Source organism: Canis lupus, chromosome 30 (assembly GCF_011100685.1).
Source record: "Canis lupus familiaris isolate Mischka breed German Shepherd chromosome 30, alternate assembly UU_Cfam_GSD_1.0, whole genome shotgun sequence".
NCBI classification, from domain to species: Eukaryota; Metazoa; Chordata; class Mammalia; order Carnivora; family Canidae; genus Canis; species Canis lupus.
In genome coordinates this window covers 15780714-15800995 of record NC_049251.1, presented here as the reverse complement: position 1 = coordinate 15800995, position 20282 = coordinate 15780714, and the positions used below count along the sequence as shown (strand labels likewise).

Here is a 20282-nt window from a genome sequence, read left to right as displayed (position 1 = left end):
CCCAGGGTGTGATCCTGGAGACCGGGGATCAAGTCCCACATCAGGCTCCTTGCATGGAGCCTGCTTCTCCCTCTGCCTGTGTCTCTGCCTCTCTCTCCCTCTCTCTCTCTGTGTGTTTCTCATGAATAAGTAAATAAATAAATCTTTAAAAAAAAAAAGGAAAGATCTTACTATGATCTAGAAGCAGGAGTGGTTAAATGCTGAATTAGACCAACAATCCCATATCTGGTAGTCATTTTTGCTTGTTTAGAAGACATTTAAAGCTCAAAATCTTGTGATCTATATATGAATTGTGCAGCATGGAAGTGCCTAAGAGTTATGGCCTTGACAATACACTTTTAAGGGAAAATGTGAAGCATGTGGGCAGACCTGTTTCATGCAATGGATTTGGATGTGCCTATCAGCAATCTCTCCTCTTCACCTATTTATCTCTACTCTTGCCCTTTGCCTGGATTTCCTCTCCTGCTGCAATCCTTGTTTTAGATTCTAGATGTGTTGCCTGTTCTAATTGCTATTTTCCAGATACTTCAAATCTTGCTTAAGGGTCTTGCTTAAGGGCCCCATTACCTGAATATGCCTTCATTACCTGCTTCCAGATCAAGACTTTCTTATGTCTTGTTTAACAATATTTGTGGAAAATCTATGTCCTAGGTGATATGCTATGTGCTGCAGAGATGACTATCATCTCTGCTGTCAGGTAATTTATTGTCTAACAGATGTCCATGTCCGCAAGCTTGTTGGCTCTACCCAAGATACAGCCTTTTTCTAGCATTCCTCCCATGCTTACCTGAACAATTTCTGTTCTTCCCCATCCTCAATGTCTAAAAGCTGCAGCACAGTGGTTTTTAAGAAAGATGACACTTTAAATGTCCAAGGAAGCACATTTCCTTTACCTGGAAAAGTATGAAATCTTCAGAGAAATGGGTAATTTTTTGCTTATTCTGGAAGCAATCAGAGCAACAATTGAAACATAAGTGAAGTGCTTAAGTACTGAACAAAGGTATCTTTAACAGAAGCTTAACTGGAAAAAAAGATTGACCAGGTTGCTCTTTCCATGAAATGAGCACCAAAGGTGAGTCTGCTTCCTTTCCACAAGTCTATGTATCTGCATTATCCAGGATTAAGATTTGGGGAAATCCCACTGGAAGGGTGAAAGAGACAGGAGGGAGTAGAATTGGGAAAACTGGAGTCAAAGAGTCAAGTCAGAAGCATAGACATGCACTGAAGCAGAAGAGGCACCTACCAACGTCAGTTTGACAACCATCAAGGGTTATGGTAAGAGCCCAGACAGCTCACTGTCTTTGGCTCCCATATCCTTGGGAGTACTATTAGGAAAGGAAAAGACATACTCACCCTGAAGCAAATAAGAGAGAAGTTGCCCAAGTCTTAGGAATTATATAAGGCAGGGGCACCTGGGTAGCTCAGTGGATTGAGCATTCACTCAGGTCATGATCTCAGGGTCCCGGGATGGGTACCGGGTGGGGCTCCCTTCTCAGCGGGGAGCCTGCTTGTCTCTCTCTGCCTCTGCCCCTCCCGTTGCTGGTGCTCAATCCATATCTCAAATAAATAAAATCTTAAAAAATAAAAGGGCTTATATAAGACAAAAGGTGCAAGAACTATCAAGGTGAGAAAACGGACTCTGAAAAGGGCAAAAGTCACAGCGCCCTCAGGAGCATTCTGAAGGTAATGTAAAGGGTGGACCATTGGTTCTTACTGTGTATACCCAGTTTTGTGGAACTAGCCCATAAATGGTGGTTTTCTTTTCCTCACTATTCTTATACCTTTGATAACTTCTCCAAGTAAGAGGTTAACAAACTTAATGGTTTTAACTAGATAAACATATAGTTAGAAAACCAACATTAGCATGTGATATTTTACAATATTATATAAAATGATAATATATACTATTTAGAGCAGGATTTAAAGAAATAGACATATGAACATAGAGTTGGGTATTTATTATGTTATCATAATTTTAGAACTGCATAAATTTAGAACTTCAGTATGTTAGCCAATAGCTATGTGTGGCTATATTAAAATTAATAAAATTAATGGGGCACCTTGGTGTCTCAGTTGGTTAAGTATCCAACTCTTGGTTTCAGCTCAGGTCATGATCTCAGGGTTGTGAGATGGAGCCCCATGTCAGGGGTGGTCCATGCTCAGCAGGGAGTCTGCTCAAGATTCTCTTTCCCTCTCCCTCTCCCCTCAGCCAGGATAAATCCTTTTTAAAAATAATTAATAAAATTAAGTAAAGTAAAAATACAGTTCTTCAGTTATACTGTCTCATTTCACATATTCACTCTCTGTGTGTGACTGTTGGACAAGGGCAGATATTGAACATTTCCATCATAACAAAAAATGTTCTGTGGGCAGCACTGTCTTGAGTAGGAAGGAAAGTTTAATCTATTCACAGAACTTGAGATGTCACCTTGGGATATCAGACGGCCGGAACACACAGTGCATGTGCTGCTGAAGTGAACACAGCCGGAACACACAGAACTTGCTTTTGCCTTGCCATTTGCAGCCTTCTAATTTTAGAAGTTTAGTGGTTTAAGATTACATATTATTTATTCATCCATTCATTATTCATCCATCCATCAAAATTGGATTTCCCCTCATCTTTTGCTTTTTGGGGTTGGATTTTTCCCCTTTATCCTAGTTTTACTTAATTTTTAGTTTTGCTCAGAGATAACTACTTTTAGCATCATGCAGAGTTTTGCACTGTTCCTAATGGCTTCAATCCGAAGAAGAAAGCTTACCACTCTCTTTACAAGCTCCCAGGTCAAGACTTTATGAATAACCTAGACCTATATAAAATTCTGTGATTGCCTTTTGACGGTCAGATATTTGATCCGTGGACTTTACTTCATTCCCATTGATGCTAGTTTGTATCAGTTATCAGAATAAACCTGTAGCTCTCCTGCTAGGTTCTCAAGGACTCCTTATAGGACTAGTTTTTATATTAAAAAAAAATACATCTGACTTATTTAATAGAGCACTTTATAAGCAGAAAAATATAATAGAACATAGTAGAATAAATGATACAAGGATTTAAATTTTGCTCTCAGAGAAGGAGGTTTTATTTTTATTTTTAGATGATTTTTAATTGAAGCTATTCTAAACTTTGTCGAGTAGGTTGCTAAGTTTCCTCCTTTCGCAAACCCTGCCAGAGTGTAGGCCAAGTTTTTAAAAACATGGAAGGGGGGGGTTTTAAAATGAACATCATGGTTTTATAAAAGAACTTGAAGAACAAAGGGTTTTTGTTTTACATGACTTAAGTATGTGTATTGTAAGCATTTTGCAGCCGCCTTGAGCCAAAGACAATTACAAAATTGTTTGTGAGATCCAGCCAGCCCTTCTTTCTTATAGACTCAGTTTACATTCTCATTAGGGTTTTTCTTTTCCTTTCTTTTAATAAAATGCACAAGATAGAAACCACAATTCAGCAAACTTGTTATTTAACTAATGAAATAAATAGAAGACTTTAGTGCCTTAGGTAATCAGGTTCCAGGGAGTGGGTTGTATCAATTTTTTAGCCACAATTGGGATTTTAGATTATAAACCTGGCTCAGTGGAAAGTTAAGAGGGTGGGGGTTGTGGAGCAGAAGGGATTTGCATCCTGGAGAGTTAAGTTAGTAAGAGTTAGGGTTTAGGCTTTTCTTTAACTTATTACAAATTAACTTATTATAAATTACATTACAAATGCCCAATTTATATCAAATAAGAGAAGAAAATTTCATTTTGAAACAGTTGAAATGATTTCAACCATTGGGGAAAAAATATATTCTTGCTATATGTGCTACTGGTCAATTAAAAAAATCAGGTGGAAAAGCCATAGCTTTTTCAAATGCTTAGAATTTAAGACTAAAAAAGCAGTATCTCAATTAAATATAAAAATTGACTAGATTATAATTTTGTGTTCACCTAACCTATTTCTCCTCATAGAAGGTGGCCAGGCAAAGGAGAAAGGAGACAAAATCCACACTGTTACTTTGCATTCACCCCATAAAAATTACTGCCAGTTTATGGCACCAAGTGATCTTAAGAGATGCTCCAGGGTCTCTGAAAGTAGAAACCCTATCCTAGTTTAGAGCTAGGGCCTGCATATTTTAAGGACTCCTTTGGTGGTTATCTCACATGTATTCGTTTCTGTTTTGTTACTAATAATCCAGTTTGGCCCATCTCAGGAGAGTAGGGTCTCTAGAATTTCTAGTTTATTTATTTATTTTTTTTATTGGTGTTCAATTTACTAACATACAGAATAACCCCCAGTGCCCGTCACCGAATTTCTAGTTTAGATATTGAATCCAGTTATAAGCAAGGCACCGTATTTGCAAAGCAAATCCACAGTTTGTATATTTATTTGGAATAGCTTCGTGAGTGCAGGAGGGGTTGATGGAAATAGTGAGGATGGCTGAATTCCCTCCAGAGCTGTCTGTTCAGGGGCATAAATTATAAAAATTATGGAATCTCTATAAATCAACAACTTGTTTATCAGTCTTAGGTAGTGAACTGTTACCATAACTAAGTTTTCCAGATAACTAGAGCCAACCATCTACGGCACCAAAATTTATGTTAACCATTTTTATGAAAATTTTCCTTGAAGATATATCATACTTCCTAGATTTCTTAAACAATATAGCAAAATATAATTAACTTTCTGATGATGACTGGGCTTCTCAGGATGAAGCCTATGATTCAGCTACATGGAAAGATCAGTAAGAATGCTTGCTCAGGAGGCCAAGAACAATAAACACCCCCTGAATACTCCTTCCATACCAGCTGCTCCTATGAAGGTGCTGAACCATCCAGCTGCAAAGACAGGAAGTGCATCAGTCACAGAATCCGACCCAAGTTGCTGTAGCAGCACAGAGGAGCACCCTCATCCGATTGGAGGCAGCTCTGCCCTGAAGCAGAACAGATTGCTAGACTGTCATAGTCTTTATGCCTATTTTTTATAGTTCTGTCTTCTACCTGAAAAACTGCCTGTTGTTATTTCTCGTTCCTACTCATTCCTGTAAGTCAAATATCACGTTTTACTCATCTTCGTGTCTCCATGCCTACTGAAAGCCCTGGCAAGTTTGTTGAATGCTTTTCATTAAATCTGCATTAATATTTTTGGTAGCCCTATTCCCTCAATTTTCTAGACTATGCTACAAAACTGCTTCTAATGATATGTTAAATAATGAAACTTACTAAAACCCCCATTTTACACACAATACCAAGCCATGTAGAAATCTGGGTGATATTCCAACAGTTGGCGCTGTCTCCCATGGAATAAGGCATATGGGGTTAGTAATAACTTTTAAAAACATTTATGGGTATACGGCTCTATTGTGGATGTTTGGCATTCTTGCAAATCTAACATTAAAATATTTGGACCATAAGCAGAAGTAAGCAGTAAACAGAAGATAACTGTTCTAAGATCAGTTTGGGCCACATGCTAAGTTATTTTAAGAATTTAGTTTTTAGGATTAAGAATTAAATGAATGCTGGAGTATAAAGGAGGAGATTGTGGCCACTGTTTGCTGCTTGGGTTCTGTTTATTTCTTATACAATAGCATTATGTGTAGAATGGATACTTTGGTCCTAACCTGGTCATCTCATTAGCAATTCTAAAGAGACTCTGAGGAATATATCTAAGGGGTATGGGTTAGACAGCAAGGCCTCCTGCAGCTTCATTCTAGGATAGTACTTTTGGCAGATAGAAGCAAAATTTGCCTCTGGGAAATTCTTTTCCTGAGTCTCACACGTGCCCAACTTCTCAAAGGCAAGGTACTTCCTTTCTAAAAGACTTCGCTTCTTCATCTATATTATAATCAAACTGAACCCTGCAATTTCTAAGGTCCTTTATTTCACGAATACCCCGTGTTTCTAAAGGGAGATCAAAGACCTCAGAGTCTGAATTGAGGCCTTTAGGATGTCTCCAGGTTTTAGTATGTCATATGCCAACCACAGCTCTTGTGAAGTCCCAGAACAGGACCATTTTATTTCTACCCAAATGGCTCCTTCTCCATTTAGTGGTTTGCCGCGTAAACTCCGTGTTGCATTGCATGAGAAAACACAGTGTGAGGTCAATTCAGACAGCGGATTTGGAAAACATGTTGCCACAGTCATCCCCAAGGAATAAAATATAGTCATTCTTCATAATTTGTAAGCTCTAAGTACTCTAATTTTCTACAGTTAGGAAAAATTGATGACTTTATGTATCTGATGAGAATAAAAATTAGGATACTCATTAACAGACATTAACAGAAGTCTATTAAAAACCATCATGATTGAACAGTGGAAGAAAATGCTGAGGTCTTAGTACCAACATCATATAGCCCAGAACCCTATTACACAACACAAATATACAACTGTGACCAAATTCTGTGGGCAATGAGAATTACTTTATAAAGAATGTACATACCCAGTTCATTTTAATGATATATGTTCAAAATTAAAAATTTATAGAAAATAAAACCTAGTTCTTTGTCTTAATGCCAATTATATATAATGAATGTCCAAGGAAGAAAATCCAATTAGTTCAGAGTGACAAGCACCGTCTCACTCATAAATGCTTCATCGTGGGAACCATGGTCAAGAGCACAATATAGCTTTGTAGAAGGATAAAATCTTCAAAATTCTGACCGGCACTCTGAGAAAGAAATTAAATATTACCAGGAAATAGCTGCACACAAATTAAATTTCAGCAGCTCCAGACTATGTGCACTTTAGGAAAGTGTTAATCACTCTGTGAGATTGAACTTTCTGTGATTTTCACTCAGGAAAAGATCTTAGGGTCTCAGTCACTAGATGTAGCAAGAAAAGTAAGACAGATATTAAAAGTAGTCTGAACCTCTTCAGATATTTAGGAAGATTGCTAAGCCTTCTCTACTAAAGCTGCTGGACTTCTTCACAGTCTGTGACAGCCAAAGGAGGAAAAAAACCAAAGGCGGAAATTTGGCATAACTGAAATTGCAGGCTTCTTGCTTACATAATGAACAGAACTACCATCTCGTTTCTTGACCATTAGCATCAAAGCACTCCAAAGGTAAGCAAGAATAGGGCTATCTTTTCCCAGAACCCAGACAGACTTGAGTATGGAGAGACACAGGCCTCCCTTGCTAGACTTGAAGGTGGAGAGTGGGGCTGGGAGATGTCATACTGGAAAACACAATTGGGGGAGAGAGGAGAAATTGAGATTTCATATTAAAAAAAACAGCAAAATTTTTGCATCAGGACCGTAGAGCCCCTCTACACACTTCAGAGTGTTTACTCTGAAATCTTTTGCAAACATTAAAATAATGACTACAAAGCCTGGACGTATGGGAAAATTATGATAGTTGGGTAAAGAAAGCAACCATGTCATTCTAAAAATAACATAAAATATATATTCATACATGACAAATGAAAAGGCACCTAGAAAAATGAAAATAGTTTTATTTTTTGGGAAAGTGAAATTCTGAGAGAATTTTTTTCTTTTCCTTTGACTACATTAATTCTGCTATTATATTCTTTGGCCAGTAATATTTTTTTATTTTTATTGAGATATAATTGACATATGGCATTGTATAAGTTTCAGGTCTACAGCATAATGATTTGACTTATGTATATTGAGAAATGATTACACAGTGATATTTTTTAAGTCTTACTGAAACACTTGTCAAAATGAGATTTTGTGAGGTTTAGTTTTTGTCTGCTTTATTTAAAGTGAGGCTTTCATTACTTTTCTTTTAGATTTGAGTACTAATCTATCCCTAAAGTTGTCATTTACTGAATAGTCAAAAATATTATTTATGTGGAATGAAATCTCAAAGCCAAAATTTGAAAGTAACTTTGATCCAGCTTATGGAAGTTTTATTTTGGAAACTTCATTCAGGCTTGATTCATATCAAGAGAAAACTATAGCTTATGTGGACATTTAATTCATTTAGAAGATCCCTAAAGACAAGGTAATTTGTACAGTGTGATCAGAACCCATTAATGTCTGTAATTCCTGAAGACAATGTTGTGTTTCTGACCATAGGTTGACAGAACAATCGGTTGAAAACAGGAAATTCCAGTTGATACATTAGTTGTTCAGTCACAGCTACTATTTAAATATAACCTACATTACTATGAAATGCCTGTCCCAAAGTAAGATGCACTGCCCTCAGAAGCTCCCTGAAAACTTGGGATGCCCGGGTGGCTCACTCAGTTAAGCATCCAACTCTTGATTTCAGCTTAGGTCATGATGTCAGGGTGGTAATTCTGAGCTCCACATCAGGCTCCATGCTCAGTGGGGAGTCTGCTTGAGATTCTCTCCCTCTGCCCCTGCCCCCACCAATGCATGTGCTCGCTCACTCTCTCTCTCTCTCTCTCAAATAAATAAATACATCTTAAAAAATAAAATAAAAAAGTAGAAGCACACTGAAAATAGAAATCCAGTCCAAAATGAGGCTCTGAGCAGGAAGAGGCTTCCTGGGATGTCCTCTGCCGTGCAACAAATAGGACTGTGTGTAGTGTAGAACTATTTTCATGTAAGCAAAGACACCAGTCTCAAGAGCCTCAAGCAGAATTCTAGAAATACTGTAAAGATCCCATCACAGTGCATGGTCCATGTTGGATATCCAACAAATGTTAACTTCTCTTTTTCCATTCCATTTCCAATTATTGCCCTACCTCCTTACCACCACCTCAGATACAATATCTTTGAGGTCTTTTAGTTAACCACATGCCTAATATACTAATCAAGAAGTGGGCTAACCAGATGAACCAGATGTGCTGATACAATGATATCCTGGGCCCAGGTATTAAACATATGATAGTCTCATATCAGACTCCCCTAGCCACATTTTCTCCCCCCTCCTCCCTATCTTTCATCCAGCTCCCATATCCTTCCTATTACTCAACAAATTCTTCTTCATTCCTTTGCAAAATCTCAAATTCCATCCCACACTCTCTGAGCATTTTGCCATTATTTTAGTGATGAGTCTGAACTTCTAAACTTAAAAAGGCTCATATTCTATTTCATAGAAAACCAGAATAGGGACAGGAGTCACATGACCATCTAACTAAACGCCCACCCCTTACAAACAAGGAAAAGGAGCGTCAGCCTGGTTAACTACTTTGGCTACCATGGTACTAGATGATGAGTGCTCACCTCAGTGCCAGAACCAGAGCTCAATCTCCAGGATGGCACTTCCTCTATAATCTTTGGGAAATGGCCTGTGAGTGCCAGCCAAGGAGAGACCAAGAGCTAAGAGGGTACTGAAAGAAGAGCACCAAGAGAGAAGATGAGTAAAGGACACCGGAGACACACACTTTGTTGACTTCCCAATTTTGCTACATGCTGCCCTGAAGAAGACTGTATCTTGAATGAGTCCTTGAAGTTAATTATTATTCATCCTGTATACATGCAATTGTCACTATTGGTCTGCCTCCTGGGGGTGCCAGATGCTGTCAAAGCAGCGATTTGATTTTCACCTACACAGTACAAATCAACTTTCCATTAAATCCTAAGTTCAGGGATCCCTGGGTGGCGCAGCAGTTTGGCGCCTGCCTTTGGCCCAGGGCGCGATCCTGGAGATCCGGGATCGAATCCCACGTCGGGCTCCCAGTGCATGGAGCCTGCTTCTCCCTCTGCCTGTGTCTCTGCCTCTCTCTCTCTCTGTATGACTATCATAAATAAATAAAAATTAAAAAAAATAAATCCTAAGTTCAGGGATGCCTGGGTCACTCAACAGTTGAGCGTCTGCCTTTGGCTCAGGGTGTGATCCCGGATTCCCAGGATTGAGTGCTGCATTGGGTTCCTTGCAGGGAGCCTGCTTCTCCCTCTGCCTATGTCTCTGCCTCTCTGTGTGTGTCTCTCATGAATAAATAAATAAAATCTTTAAAAAGTAAACAAATAAAAAATAAAATAAATTTAAAAATCCTGTATGCCATTGTGACAGTAAACAGTGAAGTCAGGCTCATCTCTTTCTTTAAAGAAAATCTTACTCTAAAACGTAGATATGATTAAGGGGAAAAAGAAATTTGGAATTTATCAATAAATAGGCTTCTCTAAAATTTATTTCAGAGAATTTTGATCCACTTTAGAATACTATACTCACCCCGACTCTCTTAAACTCCAGGCTTGGTAGGGAAGAGTGTGTTCTGCTGTCAGCACTGCTTCCTTCTATAGTCAGTGATGCTATTAAAAGCCTGCTTAAACAGATTCTGTGACCAGAGAATTTATCTCTTCTGGTGTTGCTGAGAAAGTGGTCTAGAGTGCACAGAAAATTGGGTGTTCTTATCCTTGGTTCTAGACTCTGATGTTCAAATTTTAAGTGATTGAAGATAATTCCTGAATAGTTTAGAGCTTAGTAGGAAAGACATAAATTTTATTCAAGCTTATTGTGAGCATCTTTGTTGTGGAGCCATTCATGTTTTTCCTTCTGGTTACCTCAACTGAGATACAGTACTCAGGAAGTTAAGATAAGAAAGATAAGTAGCTATGTGGTCCCACTCCATGGACCAAATCCACTGGGCTTCTCCTAACATTCTTTTTTTTTTTTTTAAGATTTCATTTATTTATTCATGACAGACACACAGAGAGAGAGAGAGGCAGAGACACAGGCAGAGGGAGAAGCAGGCTCCATAGAGGGAGCCCGACGCGGGACTCGATCCCAGGACTCCAGGATCACGCTCTGGGCCGAAGGTGGTGCTAAACCGCTGGGCCACCAGGGATGCCCTTCTCCTAACATTCTTACACCGCATAAATAAGGTTAAAATGAGCATCAAAGACAGCCTTGAAATAGACCATAAATTTGCATTCAGAGAAAGACAGAGGTGATACTGAAGTGTGCTTCAGGAGGGGGAGTGGGGCCGTACAGGGACAGTCGATCGCAGAGATTTAAGAGCTCCTGGTCTACCAGTAAGGCTAAGGTCTTCTTTTAACACAAGCTGAGGGCTGCCTCCTGGAGTCATTTGCTGATTGCTGTTTGCTGTTTCAGAAGGGAAGCGTCTGCTCTGTCAGTCAGGAATGTGGGTTTAAGACCAGGGTTAGAAGCACAACCACAGGCTGTTCCAAAACAGTGGGATAAGAGCCCCAGGCTCATGACCAGCACACTTACACCTTCTACTTAGCATCTTTCTTTCCTGTAGTTAGCAGAGGCCACCAGCTGAAGGCAACCAACGTATTCTGCCAGTCCCCTCCAGAGCCTTCCAGAGATCAAGAGACCTTGAGATTCTCAGTATATGTAGAAATGAAGAAATGCCTTAAAAGGGTTACAAAAATTTGGTATGTTTTTAATATTTACATTTAACAAATTGCTGCTTTTAATCTATACACACACACACACACACAAAAAAAAAAACACAAAAAAAGGCAATTGCAGAATTTATGAAACTATTAAGTTCCAGTGCATTGTGAGTGGTGTAGTCCAGATAATGGGCACAAGTTTAATGTGGTCTAATGAGCACTGTCTTCTTTCAGTTTGCATATTACAAATATCTCCAGATGTAATATTCATGTCCACAACTGAGACCCTTCATGACTGGGAAGCCCAGGCCAGACAGCATGCTCAGTCTCCTTGTGACAGTTACTGTCCTCCTCTCCCAGATGTTCCTAACTAAAAATCTTTCCTTAACCATAAGCCTATCACACCACCTGCTCCAACTTACCGTGATATTATAAAAGAAGCAAAAAGACAATTTGCAAGGAATGAAAAGGATTTTCGGATGTAAGTTGCTGCCCCCTTATTGTTAAATATAAAATCTTAAACTCTTTTAGAGCTGGAAGTAACCATAGAAATAAGCTACACTTAGCTCCTTATTTTACCAGTGAGGAGAGTCACTTCTGAGTGTCTAACAGACTTGGAGTTTCTTTTCCGGTAAGTGTCAAGGATGTATGTTGGAGCCATAGAGCCATGGCAAGTGTCAGGGATTGAAGGAAGGAAGAAACCCTTGCTGTGCTGTGGTTGGGGGCATGCACCCCAGCATGGAAAGACCAGAAGAGAGCTCCAGAAAATAGAGACTGGAGTACTGATTGTTTACAAAGATGAGCCATGGAAGAACAGAAAGGTTTGTTTGCAGTATGAGTTCTCTGGAGCTGGGGTGGCATTTGGGGCAGTATTAAGGAAAGCACAATCAAATACATCAGAAAGGGGTATATGGAAGAGTAACCAGGTAAGGTCTTATCCAGCAGGCAGGGCAAAAGTTTGATCCTTGGGTTACCAAGTGTGGCCATTCCCCTCCCATCTCTTTCCAGTCCCCCCACCACCACCACACATGTACACACATGCACACACACACAGCCCTTGGATTTCCTGTGCTCAGTGCAAAGAACCAGTATGAACACTTTGTGAGAGGGCCCTTGTTGAAGCAGCGAGGTGGAGTCCAAACCATACTCAGGTGTCATGAGTGATGTCTTTGTTTTTTTTTTGTTTTTTTTTTTTTTTTGAGTGATGAATTTGGTATGTATTTATAGCAGGGAATGTTCTGGGGGATTCCTCTCACCAAGTAGTACATAGGGTGGGGATGTTGAAGAATTGGTTTATAAAGGACTTTTACTGACATGTAGAAGTTAGCAATTATTAATTTATTCTTTCCCAATTTGATATCCTGCTTTATTTTAAAATTTAACTCAAAATTTTTATTTTTATAGAGAAAAGCACAGAATTAATGAAGAAATAAAACTCCTAAGACAGCGGCAAGAAAGAATTGATAAGGAGCTTGATAGGTTTGTTCCTTATTCAATTTTGTAGTGATTAAAAACATTTTAATTGAGGGACACCTGAGTGGCACAGTTGGCTAAGTGTCCACCGACTCTTGGTTTTGGCTCAGGTCATGATCTCGTGGTCATGGAATCAAGCCCTGCTGTCAGGCTCTGAGCTCAGTGCAGAGTCTGCTTCAGAATCTCTCTCCCTCCCACTCAGTCTCTCTTTCTCTCAAATAAATAAATAAATGAATAAATAAATAAATAATCTTTAATAAAAACCCATTAAACATTTAAATTCAACAACTGTGCTACAAAAAACTAAAATGGGTTTATTATGTAAAAATACATCCACTCAGATATCTGCAGGGATTTTCTACTCAACAGTTTCATCAGGAATAACATTTTGACCTTCTTTGTCCACAGAACCAACTACTCTGCTAATTTAATTAATTGCTAAACATCATCATCATCTCCTTTTACTCCTCTAGCTATAGTACTTAAGCTCAAGGCCTTTTAAAAATAAACCCATAACCATGCCCTGCCCTCAGGAAGATGGAAACTAGAAAAACAAGCTGTTCAGCTGGCCTCCCTTGGGCTAGTTCTTTGTTCCCCTTCTGCCCCTACACACACAAACATTTTGGGGGCACATTTAATTTGTTTATTTTATAAATTAGTGTATAAAAAGGAAAAATATAAAGTATTGAGACTAAACTACTTCTAGCATACCCACATGCAAAAGAATGTGTGGGATGAGCGCAGCCCTTCAAACAAGCATCTGTGGAAGACCACAGCTGTGTGCCATTCATCTTCTAATTACTATTTTGGAACTTAAAAAGCTAGTTTCCTGTAGAGATGGCAAATCACTATGTTGTATACCTGAAACTAATGTCACATTATATGTATGCTCTGTACTTCAGGGGTCTTTTTTTAAGTTAGTTTTTGGCTGGCTCAGTTGGTGGAGCATGCAACTCTTGATCTTGGGGTTGTAAGTTTGAGCCCCATGTTGTGTGTACAGAGTACTTAAAAATAAGATCTTAAATAAAAACAAAAAAGCTATTTTCCCAGTCACTTGAAAATCCAATTCATTACTTTAGAATCTTCTCTCTCTTTTCACCAAATATCTTATCACTCATATTTCTTCTTCACGATACTTAAATTATAAGATCTGATTCCAGGGTCGCCTGAATGGTTCAGTGGGCTAAGAATCTAACTCTTGATTTTGGCTCAAGTCATGGGCTCAGAGTGTGAGATTGAGCTCCATGTCAGGCCCCATGTGTGTGGAGCATGAAGCCTGCTTGGGATTCTCTCTCTTCCCTCTGCCTCTGCCTGTTGACCCCACACCCCCAACACACACACTATCTCTCAAAAAAAAAAAAAATGAAAGAAGAAAGAAAGAAAGAAAGAAAGAAAGAAAGAAAGAAAGAAAGAAAGAAAGAAGAAAGAAAGAAAGAAAGAAAGAAAGAAAGAAAGAAAGAAAGAAGAAAGAAAGAAAGAAAGAAAGAAAGAAAGAAAGAAAGAAGAAAGAAAGAAAGAAAGAAGAAAGAAGAAAGAAAGAAAGAAAGAAAGAAAGAAAGAAAGAAAAGAAAGAAAGAGAAAAAGAAAGAGGAAAAAGAAAAAGAAAGAAAGATCTGATTCCGGGTGACTTTTACAAGTTCCCCAAAATCAAATCTATATGGTATAGGATTTCTCATCACTGAGAATATAACAGAAGAATGTAGGACAGAGTAATTTGCAAGAAGTGCTCAAATATGTTTTATGCAATGGGACATTGTGGGTGAAAAAAGGGGAAAATACTTCGTATATCAATCTCATGTGCCTGTTAAATCTATAGGCACAGCATACACATTTCTATCTGTAATCTTCAAAGAAGAGATACTCATGGAGAGGAAAGGAAAGGCAAGCAGAAAGACAGGGGTTAGGGAGTGGTGGTGGTTGCAAAACTGTGAGTGCACAAAAAAAACCCACTGAATTGTACACTTTAACAAGGTCGATTTTATGGTATGAGACCTATGTCAATAAAACTGTTATTTAAAAAAAGAAAGAGGGGTGCTGTAAATTTAAAAGGGTGAGTCCAAAGATGGCTTGATTCTAACAAAGTGAGATGGAACCAGAGTCTGAGTCCAACACCCATCTCAAGGAGATCCTAAGAGGGTGTTACCGAGAAAGGACATCAGAGATATTTTGGAGTGTGTCTCAATAGGACTATGACAAAGAGACCCACATTGTGAAAGCCAGATCTGAGAAAAGCAGGAGGAGAGCCCAGAGGGTAATCGTTAGTGGGGAGAAAAGCCAGTGGAGGAGATAAAATTGGTAGAGGTAAAGCAGAGAATAAGCAAGGGGCATTTGTCAGTGGCCGAGCACAAGTGCAGGGGGTGGTCAAGAGCCAGCCCTGCTGCGCCCCAGGGGGTGCCCCCCACTACCTGCTAAAGAAACCCAGAAGATGCCTCGCGGGGGGTGGGGGGGTGGGCTAATCTATACTTCATGGTTTAGCAAAGAACACTGGGAATTTTCAGAAATGTTTACTTCCTACAAATTCCATGGAGGAAAAAGAATTTTAAAATGTCTCCCTTGAATATTGCCAGTGAAATGAATAGCCATATATCTTTATTTCATTTTTGTTTCTCTTGCTAATACTGCTTTCTCCTTGTCCCAAGTTCTTACCCGTCCAAGCCTCAGCCTACTCCTCTCTGCCTCTCCCCGCACCCACAGATCTCTGCAAAGGTTCCTCCTGCCTCCTGAATTCAGCTGTCCAACTCCTTCATAAATATTTCTTGAATGAGTACTTGGTGACAAAAATCAGGATAGACTCCTGGATTCCTCCGTGAGCTTCCAGCCTTCACTATCTCTATCCGCGCCCTCCACCCCCCCACCCTCCCTGCCGCCCCAGATCGTTCTCCTGCCAGTCCCTTGGGACACTCCTTCAAGTCTGCACTGGAGCCAGGCAAGCGGAATCAGTTCAGCAAATATTGTGCAAACCATCTCACTGACGAGAATGCTGCACTCCTGGGACGCAGTGTCACACAGTGGTTGAATCAAAGGCTTGAGTCACGCTGCTTGTGTTCAAATCCTGTATGACTTGCTAGCTATAGGGCTGTGGGCAGGTTAATTAACCTATCTGAGCCTTTTTCATTTAGAATACTGGATAGTGATACTACTTACTCGATAAGATTGTTGTAAGGGTAATTGAATGAATATGTGTAAATTGCTGGCAAATACCCAGCATATTAAATTTTGTGTAAATGTTGGTGATTAGTTGGTGTCAGTATAAAAACAATTGGTTTGGTTACCGTTTTTTTTTTTTTTTTTTTTCAGACTCCAGGCAAAGGCTACCAAGAAACCTTACGAAGTTAGGAATGACTTTGATAAGTTCCTACATAAACTGGTATGTTTCCTTTTTGAAAACAGTTGAGAATTCTCTCTCTGGCTTCTCTTACATGGCCTGGACAATATTTAATAAGCAATATGTGGTTTCACATCCAAGATACAGTGGGAAGGTAAAATACACTATTGTCATTTAATCATCCACATGCACATTTAAGATAATCCCTGTTTTTCATATTAGTAGCAGCCTCATGCCCACTTACCCTCATCCCTTGCTTCCGACCACAGGCAGTTTATGCAACTGAAAAGCTCCAAATGCAGTCAAAATTTCAAACTAAAAGAAAATTATCAGTGAAGTCATATTTTATTTTGTTAATAATTCAACAAAAATATATTGGTTTCTAATGACTGTGTTAAATGAATGGTCCCTGCAGAAATTACAAGGTTCTAAATGGGACTCAAAGTGTGTGAGAAAAAGAAAAGGAGGGGGTCCCTGGGTGGCGCAGCGGTTTAGCACCTGCCTTTGGCCCAGGGCGCGATCCTGGAGACCCGGGATCAAATCCCACGTCGGGTTCCCGGTGCATGGAGCCTGCTTCTCCCTCTCCCTCTGCCTCTGTCTCTGCCTCTCTCTCTCTCTCTGTGTGTGTGTGACTATCAAAAATAAATAAAAAATTAAAAAAAAAAAAAAAGAAAAGGAGCCTTCTCTGTCTTTCCAGTCTTCTTTGTTCCTTCCTCTTGCACTCCCTCCTTAACTTCTGGGCAGTTCTGTTAAATCTAAAGGTTCTTTTTCCCTTCCAGCAGGCAAGAGCATGTAGGGAAAAGGGTGCAATAAATCTGAAGGTTGGGCAATCTGAGGTCAGGAATAGGAGAGAGCTTTTTATTTTTAGCATGTCATCTAGAACAATCCTTATTAGCTACAGGTGTAATGCCAAAAACAGAGCTCAAATAATCTAATCAAGTTCCTATATGAGCCAGAAAGGTGAGAGAAGGGAGTAAAACACCTGAGTATTTAGTATTAAACAAATAGGACTATTCTTTACTTCCACACACAAAATTCTCTTTCATTCTTCTCAGTCTCCCTTAACTACTACTGCTAGAGACATGGGTACAGAGAATTATTTATGAAGTGTAAGAAAACCACTGTGCCAGTGTGCTGGTGAAGGGCAAGTGACCTCAGCTGGCACATGGTATGTGGCCTGAGTATCAGGGAAGCTACAAGCTGTGGAAACTGTAACACCCCCTGTCATCGAAGGGTCCACCTGTCATCAAAACAAAGCAGCTATACCTCAGCTCTAGTTCATGGTCATCCCCAGGAGTGAAGGCCAGGGGAGAATCAGATCTTCTGCCATCAGTAATCCAGATTCTTCGTAGAATTCCTCATTAGAACTCCAAATGTCTGAATATTTTGGGGGCCAAACTAAGTGTATCTCTAGACCAGATGTGGCCTATGGGTTGCTAGTTTGCAACCCCTCCTCTAAATGCTGGACTTGGAGCTCTTCAAAAGCCATCTGCAGCCAGGATAGCCTATCTTCTCCTCCACTGTATCCCAGGGCAAACTCCACACCCCCACTGAGCCTTGTGCACATCCCATGTGTGACCATTATCAGATATTCGCCCGTCTGCAGTGCCTACTCGCCAGCTTTCACACATTGCTCATCCTCTAGCCCTGTTCAAACTCCATCTTCTTCATGAAGCTTTTTACCAGTTGCCCTAGCCCTATCCCCTCCAGAAAAGTTTGATGTCTCTCATAATTTCTAGAATAACAGTGATGGTTTGATTGAAAAATAGTTCTTTCCTTCAAGCCAGACAAGACACATATGGAATAGATCCCTGGCTGAGAACAACTGTGTCCTCCAAAGCAGAGGCACAATGGAAATTTTTACTCACCTGTTGCAAGAAGCTATCTCATGGTGAAAAATTTAAATAGAATAGCAAAGCAATGGAAAGTACCACATTTTTTGTTTGGGGGGTTTTGGCGTTTTTTTTTACATTAATCCAGGTATCTTTAAATAATTATGTACCAACCACAGATCTTCTGTGGAAAATGGAAAGGTATTAAAAAACAAAAAAATATAACCTGAGGCTCAGTCAGTTAAGCATCTGCCTTTGGCTCAAGTCATGAGTATTCTGGGATCCAGCCCTGTGTTGGGCTCCATGTGGGCGGGGGCAGGGGGGTGCAGCTTCTCCCTCTCCCTCTGCCCCTCACTGACCCCCTTCTCCGCTCCTCCTCGCTCTTTCTCTCACACTCTCTCTCTCAAACAAATAAAAAAAATCTTAAAACAACAACAAAGAATTATAATTAAAAATCAATTCAGATTTTGGATTGTTAGGTGTTATAAAAACTCAAAATTCTTTCAACAAATTTAACTTAAGCTTTCTCAAGTGTTTACCTTATTTTAAAGAATGAAAATGCACCAAAAGTTTATTTTAGAAAAGAAGAATGGATTTCTTAGTACCCTATATATGCCTGCTGTCCTTTGAGATATACTAAGACCAGCTTTGCCTCAACCTCTCTGAAACGGAGATTCAAGATGATGATGTCCAGTCTTTAAGTTGTACATCAGTGAGCAAAACAACCACAGAATAATACAAAATTGTGATAATTTTCTGGATAATTCATACCATAAGACTGCTGCTGCCTTAATTATCTGATCATATCAGCAAAATGCTTTTTGGTCTAAACCTTCATATAATTCAGGAAGGCCCTCTTGTGAGAAAGTCGTTCACTTAGCATCACCACAAGGCCAAACATTTCTGACCACTTTTGATAGACATATACAGGACTCAGCAACTCTCCTCCCCAATCCCAGACCTGCACACCTGTCCTACACTGGTCCACATGCACAAGCGAGACCTGCTAGACACAACAGAGTTGCAAGGCATAGGTGGGGTTCCCTGGAAGGGTAAACAGGCCTTTTGAATCAGAGAGCATTGGAGAGAAGTTAGCATAGAGTGGGAAGAAAGCAAATTCTATGATCAAATTGAATTATCTGAATTATCATCCAGATAATTCTCAATTTCAATGTGAATAGAGATAAAGTAGCAAGTGTCTTTTAGCTAAGTTTCTCTATTAAGTAATAGAGAAAGCTCAGAGCCAAAAAGAAAGTGATTATTTATTTGATATCACATAGTCTGTAAAAAGTAAATGAATCTAAATCCATTGTTGCTTTAAAAAAGAAAGTAAGTCTTCTCATCTTGATAATTGGTGTAAGCTCACATACAAGTGTCCAGGACAATTTGTGAATCTTTAATCATGTATTATTTTAATAGCATTCTGAAGCTCAAACTGAGAAAGAGTTTCTAGCATCACTATCATCATCATCATCAATTGAAGACTACGACTGCAAAGAAGAAGAATGTCAAGAGCAACCAGAAATGAACTGTGTTTAAGAATATGGCAGGCAATGCAACTGTATCCATTTAATTGTAGCAGGATGTTTAATTCACATCCAATCCGGGAGGTCAGTATTGAGTGTCTTTTATCATTCATCTTTAAAAATCTTGAAGTCAATAAATCTCAGTAAATCATCCTGAAGAGAACTGTCCAAGCATAATTTTGGCTTATTGGTAGACAACATACTTTAAGATGGAAAAACAATCATTATGAAGCATAGAGAGCTTTCAACCGTTTCTTTGGAAATACATCTTGATAATAGCAACTGTTCATCATAATACAAAACAGAAAGAGGATTAATTTACTGTGGCATAAGAAGCTCTGCCAGTTCTTAAATGCCCTAAATAGTTTCTCTGAGATTTTTTACATTGTTTAGGCCTCAAGGAAAACCAAAGCCCCGCCTCCTGGTTTGGTAGCAAACAAACTCTGCTTCTCAAATGTGAAGTCTTGGTCGCTCCTCTGGTAATAGGCTTCGTGCACATTTGTGAGGAAGCTGGGCAGCTTGTCAGCAGGTACTATGGATACTGTGCAGCCTCCCCATCCTGCTCCAGTGAGTCGTGACCCTTGAGCCCCAAACTTCCTAAAACAATGAGAAAAAAGCCCATGTTAGAACCCGTAAATGCAAATGAGAGTGGTTTGCCTGGTGCTTCCAAAGAACACAACACCCAAGTCCTAAGCAGAGAATATATGTGGGTTTCCTTGTGTGTGTGTGGCGGGGGGGGGGGGGGGGGGGGGGGGGGTAGTTCAGTGTTGCAAACATTTTAGGACATGATGAATGTATACTGTTTCAGAAGGTGATTTGAAATTTAGTTGTATCTAAAACTGGGCCATGGTTTTGGTTCTAAGTAGTAGAAGTTAGCAGGACTCCTGGCTGCTGAGAGCTGGCAGTGACCCACTATATAG

At 39.5% G+C, this 20282-nt stretch overlaps 2 protein-coding genes across 7 annotated transcripts in view; one reads left to right on the top strand and one right to left on the bottom strand.

Moving 5' to 3' along the window:
• Positions 1-19520, top strand: part of FAM227B (family with sequence similarity 227 member B) — a 191103-nt gene extending 171583 nt beyond the window's left edge. For all 3 annotated transcript variants that reach the window (XM_038580379.1, XM_038580377.1, XM_038580378.1), the window contains 4 exons: positions 11610-11687; positions 12611-12685; positions 15977-16046; positions 19256-19520. In XM_038580379.1, coding sequence (XP_038436307.1) covers positions 11610-11687; positions 12611-12685; positions 15977-16046; positions 19256-19375 — 343 coding nt within the window. In that variant the 3' untranslated portion in view covers positions 19376-19520. The remainder of the gene's footprint in view (positions 1-11609; positions 11688-12610; positions 12686-15976; positions 16047-19255) is intronic.
• GALK2 (galactokinase 2) overlaps positions 19079-20282 on the bottom strand; it is a 129417-nt gene continuing 128213 nt past the window's right edge. For 3 of the 4 annotated variants that reach the window (XM_038580382.1, XM_038580384.1, XM_038580381.1), the window contains one exon: positions 19079-19959. In XM_038580382.1, coding sequence (XP_038436310.1) covers positions 19752-19959 — 208 coding nt within the window. In that variant the 3' untranslated portion in view covers positions 19079-19751. The remainder of the gene's footprint in view (positions 19960-20282) is intronic. The other variant, XM_038580383.1, reaches the window with a different exon arrangement.